Source organism: Lucilia sericata, unplaced genomic scaffold, assembly GCF_015586225.1.
Source record: "Lucilia sericata isolate MDLA Ls3-8-SP2 unplaced genomic scaffold, ASM1558622v1 Contig000000F_arrow, whole genome shotgun sequence".
NCBI lineage: Eukaryota > Metazoa > Arthropoda > Insecta > Diptera > Calliphoridae > Lucilia > Lucilia sericata.
The window spans coordinates 3,302,044-3,308,162 of NW_023994042.1; the positions used below are offsets into that span (position 1 = coordinate 3,302,044).

The 6,119-nt window shown below is 29.1% G+C and overlaps 1 protein-coding gene across 1 annotated transcript; it reads left to right on the forward strand.

The window, feature by feature from the left end:
- The first annotated feature begins 980 nt into the window (after positions 1-980).
- On the forward strand, positions 981-5,911 carry LOC119605583 (nicotinamide riboside kinase 1). The gene is made up of 3 exons (XM_037958827.1): positions 981-1,502; positions 1,757-2,059; positions 4,084-5,911. Exon 3 carries the CDS (start codon positions 4,400-4,402, stop codon positions 5,447-5,449), a length of 1,050 nt encoding a protein of 349 aa, XP_037814755.1. The 5' UTR covers positions 981-1,502; positions 1,757-2,059; positions 4,084-4,399; the 3' UTR covers positions 5,450-5,911.
- Positions 5,912-6,119: the final 208 nt, after the last annotated feature.

Genomic DNA, 6,119 nt, shown 5'->3' on the forward strand with positions numbered 1-6,119 from the left:
ATTATTTTGTTTTTCTGTAATTAAATTAATTTTTTTACATAAGTTTTAGAGAAACTACTATTTATTTAAAAAATTTACAGTTAATTTTGATTGTTTTTATAAAATATAATATTATTTCACTAAAATTATCTATGAGTTGTCGTGATAAAATCAGCATTTTCCCCTATGCATTAACATAAACAAAAAATTGCCAATTGCTTTGTTGACGTATTTTTAAGTGCTGTGATAAATATGTCTAATATAGAGACAGCGTAATAAGTATTTGTCAAGTATAGACGGGAATAATAGGTAGTCACAACAAAGAAAAATTGGAGCATATTTTATTAGGATTCTATAAATCGACTTTTTGTCGGAAAAAGTCGGAAAGTTGAAGTCGATTTCTTTGTCCTCTCAGAGTCGACTATCTTATAAGAAAAAATTCGAAGTTTAAATTAAGTTAAATTTTACAATTGTTATATTTCGTTGTTGACTTTTTGTGTAACGATATACGTTTTGGTTGTGAAATTACATTCAAATATTTATTTACCTTCGGAAAAAATCGAAATATCAAAAAAAAAATCGAAAAGTTGGGATAAGTTCGAATAGTCGGCTATTCATAAATCACAAAATTCAAAAGTAGAAAAGTTGACTTTCATAAAACGAAAAAAGTCGAAAAGTCCTACAAAGATATCGATATAAAAAAAGATCGAAAAGTCGACAATATAAATATTTTATTGTCGGTGTGAGTCGTTTATTGAATTATTTTCCAATTTTCTAACAAAAAAAGTTGAAGAAGTTTCCCATCCTTGGCTAGAATACATTTGGTTAAAGATGGCGAATAATGCAAGATTATGGCAACTCCTAAACATATGAAATATCTACAGAAACAACAGGGTATTTGTTTTTGTTAAAGTTATTTAATCTGTCAAAGTCTGCTTTTTGTTTTTGGATATGTTTATTTTTTGCAGGCACAAATACTATTGAACTTGACAACTTAATCAACCAAATAAGTCTAAATAGCTACCACCTAGTAGATATGGGACTTCGTCAAAAAAAATAGTTCTTCTTCTTGGATTGAGCAGCGTGCATAATTTTAATAAACTTGTTATTTATTTGTTTACATTAAATAATATTGTTCGCGAAAATTTTTGCAATGATCGAATATTTATACAGGCAAATTTTAATTTAAGTAAACTTCGTACAGAAAATATGGAATAACAATTGATATTTATTTTTACAAAAAATAGAAGCATTTATAATTTAGAACTTGTAACATTTGCGACTTAACCGTATTTAAACATTTTTCTTTGAAATATATAAAACGAAGAGAAGAATTGTTTGAGTTGGTCGTACAATTTCAAATGACATTGGAGCTTTTAAGGAGTTCATTAAATCAGGCGATGTTTTTCCTATGCATATAAATCTGAGCGAGCGTGTGGAATTGTTTATTTTTTACGTAATACGTAATACAAGACGCCAGAAAGTTCCCTTCTAACTACATTAGGAGGGGGTAGAAATTAAAGGTGCGTATTTACGAATTACTTTTTAATATACATATGTATTCATATTTATGTACATGCACGTATGTATTATACATAGTATATAATTGTATGTGTATCGCGTTCTTTGGAATACTAGTGTATGTAGTTTTAATTTAATCTTTACTACACTTCCACCTGTTATTTGATACACAATCAATTAATTCATTTTTTATTTAATTATTAATGATATTCGATTTATAATAATGCATGTCATTTTATTTTTCAATTCATTACAGCTGTAACTATTAAAATTCACTATTAGAGTTTGATATTTTGATGTCAGATCATCATTAATCTTGTAATGAATTAATTTGCTTCAATTCATTTACTAATTTTGGAATTATAGTGAAATTGTTATTTAAAAGGACAGTAAGCTAACAACATAATTATCACATTTCTGCAACCTTTGTTTAAAATATATTCGAAATATATGGCTTCTAATGCTAAAGCTGGAGAGATTGTCCTTGTAATCGCCGTGTCCATATTTTTGTATTATTTTTTCTGGGTGTCAATTCTGCCCTTCATGCTTATAGACGAAGGTGAGTACTATTTATACATACAAACATATTTGATTGTCGCTTATTTACTTAAATAATATTTTTTAAGCATAAGTATTTATAATCAGCTTCCAAGAATAATGGGACAAATACCTATTTGGTTAAACAAATTTTATAAATAGTCGGCTTTTCGCCATCTGTAGTTAGCGATTCTCGCACAGTTGGCCTGGACCAACAAAAGGAATTTTCTATTATATGGTGATTCAAACACCTTGTCCACTTACGATTTCGTCCGAGCGTTGTATAATTTTATCCAGTAACCCTTTTCTGCATTGCGTGATTATAATCTACTCTAACGCAGATACCTATTCCCTGAAATTTTTCTTGTACGTTTTCTCAGGTAATGTCGGTTTAAATAGCGTTTGCTCAAATAACACTTTGAATAATTCTTTTAAGTTAATTTGTATACATACTTATTGCGTTAATATACATACAGCTGTGGTCAGCTAATTAGAAACGCTCTTATTATATTACTGCTTGATGTTATTTATATAAAGTTATGAAAATATTGCGTTAGATTTTCAGTTCCAAACAATTGTATTATATTATTTACTATTGTTATAATGAAATGGAATGCATTGTTTTGAAACATTTCTTATTTTCTTTTCAATTTTGAATTTGGTGAAAATCGCTAAAAGATAAAGGATATAGGAGAGCAGCTAAATTGTTCAAAAAAAGATATTTTTAATCCTTTATATCATATAAAGAAATATGAAGTTGATATTAACGTTCCTTCAATTCAATACTTAAAATTTTGTTAAAGTGGATAAGGGATATATCCATAAGCACGTCCTTGTTTATCTTAAATAATTCAAGGACAAAAAAATACATATCCATAAAATTTACCATAGTTTTGAGTAATAGATCTAGACAATGTGTGATTGCTATAATTATTTGACTTGTAGAAAAAGTAGTTGAACATTATGATAGTTTTTACATAGGTATGTAAATAATAAATAAAATTACTAAGTCGAGCTTTTACACTAAATATGTTGGCGAAAGACATAGATTTTTCAAGTTATCTTTTCAGGAATGGATGTAAATAAATCTGTTTAACACTATTATATTAAAAACCGCGTGTTTTTCAGAATGGTCTTTACGCCCTTATTCGCATACATGTTTCAAATGTGTAAAATTCTTTTAGTGTTAGTTTGTAATCAAATTGCCTGAAAATATATATATACATATATGTATTATCGCATTTTTGGTAATCACTATCATTACATGTATTCATAATTCTAATCTCAAAGTTTTTTTTTTTTGTCGCTCATTTGCGACAAGATTGTAAGAAATTAATTTAACATCTAGTTTAAATATTCAAATCCCCTGATTTATTTAAAAGATATTAAACAAATAATTAAATGTCTTTAAACATTCTAAGTCATTTATCTCAAAACGACTTTTTTGGATTATTTCAGTTTTGTAGTAAATGAGTGATATGTTTATAAAAATGAAATCTGATATAATGTTTCTACGACAAACTTTAACTATAATACTACTTTAAAAATATGCGAAAAAGATAGATTTTTACAGTAAAAAAATCACTAACACCGACAATCATAGACATTTATAAAAATATATGTATAAAACTACATGAATGAATTTAAAACGGTCCATATTTTGTATTACTCAGTTCGAAAATCCGAGTATTTAGTTATACCAGTCTTGAAGTAAATTATCGTTTTGTAAATACTATTAAGAGAGTAAAACATATTTGTTGTTAATCAAAAACGATCTTAACCGATTACAGTGAGAATATTTTTTCATTGAAAATAACATTTGACCTGCTAAAAAGTACATTTTGTTTATTGTTTCACATACATATAAATAAATTAGTCGTTTGATTCCAACAAACTAAACCTCAGCAATAAAAATTAAAAACTTTTATTTGATAATTTAAATCATAATTTCACTCAAAGTGGGAACAATCTAGCTGATATTGTTTGTGAGCTTTGATAATAATTTAACTAATGCATGTGTTTTTTTTTTTATTCCGATTTTAATAGGCAACTTGATACATTCGTTCTTTCCTCCATTGGAGTACGCTTTTATATTGCCTGCTGTATTTGGTGTAATATTTCTGGGTGGTATTGTTGTCTTTACCCTCTATCATATATGGGATTTTATTAAGACGAAAAACGCAAATTGAATAGTCTGAAGAACGTAGACAGAAGGAACAAAAGATTTTTATACATACCTTAAAAAAGAAACAAACACGTAATATAAGTGTCTCACAAACAACAGACATTGTGTGCTCAAATAAATACGTTAAACTCATATACTTATTACTGTATAACGAAGAAAGTATAAATATACAAAACTATGCCTCAGTGGCTGGTGATTGGTATTTCGGGTGTCACCTGTGGTGGCAAAACTACATTGGCACACAAGTTACGCGATTATTTTATGAACCAGCGTAACATTCAATTGTGGAATACGCCATATACTATCCATGATGTTCAGTTAATATCTCAAGATGATTACTTTCTTCCCGTTGATGATTTGCGACACAAATGGGTCGAACCACTGAATGCTATAAATTTTGAACTCATTACGTCATTGGATATGAAGCAAATGATTTCTGATATTACATGGACAATGAAGGGTCGTTACTTGGCCAGTGATCCTCTTGAAAATGTTGATTTCTCCAACGAGATGGCGCCATACAGTGGTACATTTGAACACTTTACAGGTTCGCAAAATCAACATTATGGAAACCCATATGTTGGAGCACACCTTCCCACACACCTCAGCAATATGCCACATTTGTCAACTAAACCCCAACATAATAAACATCATCTTCAACAACACCAGCAGCAACATCAACAGCATTACCACAACCACCATCATCAGCATCAACACCAACATCATCACAACAACATGAGCAACCAGAGTCATCAGCACACAGCTCATATTATGCGTGTCAATTCGCAAATGGTTGCCCAATTGCGCGACAACAAAGTCAACATTCTAATTATTGAGGGCTTTATGATTTTCAATCAGCCCGAGTTACTCACTTTGTGTAACATTAAATTCCACTTTCATCTGCCATATGAGAAATGTTTCGAGCGTCGACGCAAGCGTACCTATGATCCTCCAGATGTCACTGGCTATTTCGAGATGTGCGTATGGCCGCACTATGAAAAGAACTTTATGGATTTTCGCGATCGCAAAGATATCACGTTTTTGAATGGTGAAATAAGTAAAGAAAAGATTTTCAAATTTGTTCTACAGCGTATTGTTCAATATTTTGAAGAACGTTGCGATGTGGCCTGTCCGCCGCCCCACAAACTTTTAGGAATTCCAAGTTGCAGCAATGGCAACATTAATACCAGTCCAAAGATGCAAACATGTCCCATGGAACAACAATAAGATAGCCGTTTAAGATTTGTTCGTTACGTCATTCGTTCATACGTTTCGAAGGGAGGCTTAATTTCGAATATACCTCGTCCACAATGCGGTATCAGAAAATCTATTTTATTTAATTTAATTTGATGATGTAATTACATATTATAAATATCGTTAGTAACTTTTTCTTTAAGCAAATGCACATACATACATGTAATATGTAAATATGTATAGTTTCTCTACTAATTTATTTATATAGATTTAAATGTATATACACATATAATATGTACTACACAATTACTGAAAATAAACTTTAATTGGAAATGTTTATGTTATAATTTATAAGTTGAAATCGAATATTCGAATTTTAATTTTAATTTAACTGTGAATAAGTGGTTTTTTGAATAAAAAGTAAAATATGTATATGAAATATTTATTAACTTGTAAGAATTGTAATGTGAATAAATAAAAGGAAATGCATATAAAATTGAAAAATTATGTATCATTTTTTCATTAGATATCGTAGATAAACTAATTTAAGCAATCTGAAAAATTAAAAAATTACAGTTTGCAATTATGATCTTGACTATCAAGTTAAACTGATTCTCACATAACCGGAATATGTTACGTTTGCGTTATCGAATGTTTTGTTGGCAGAAATATGAAACAGCTATCTAAGCTTTATAGAACATAA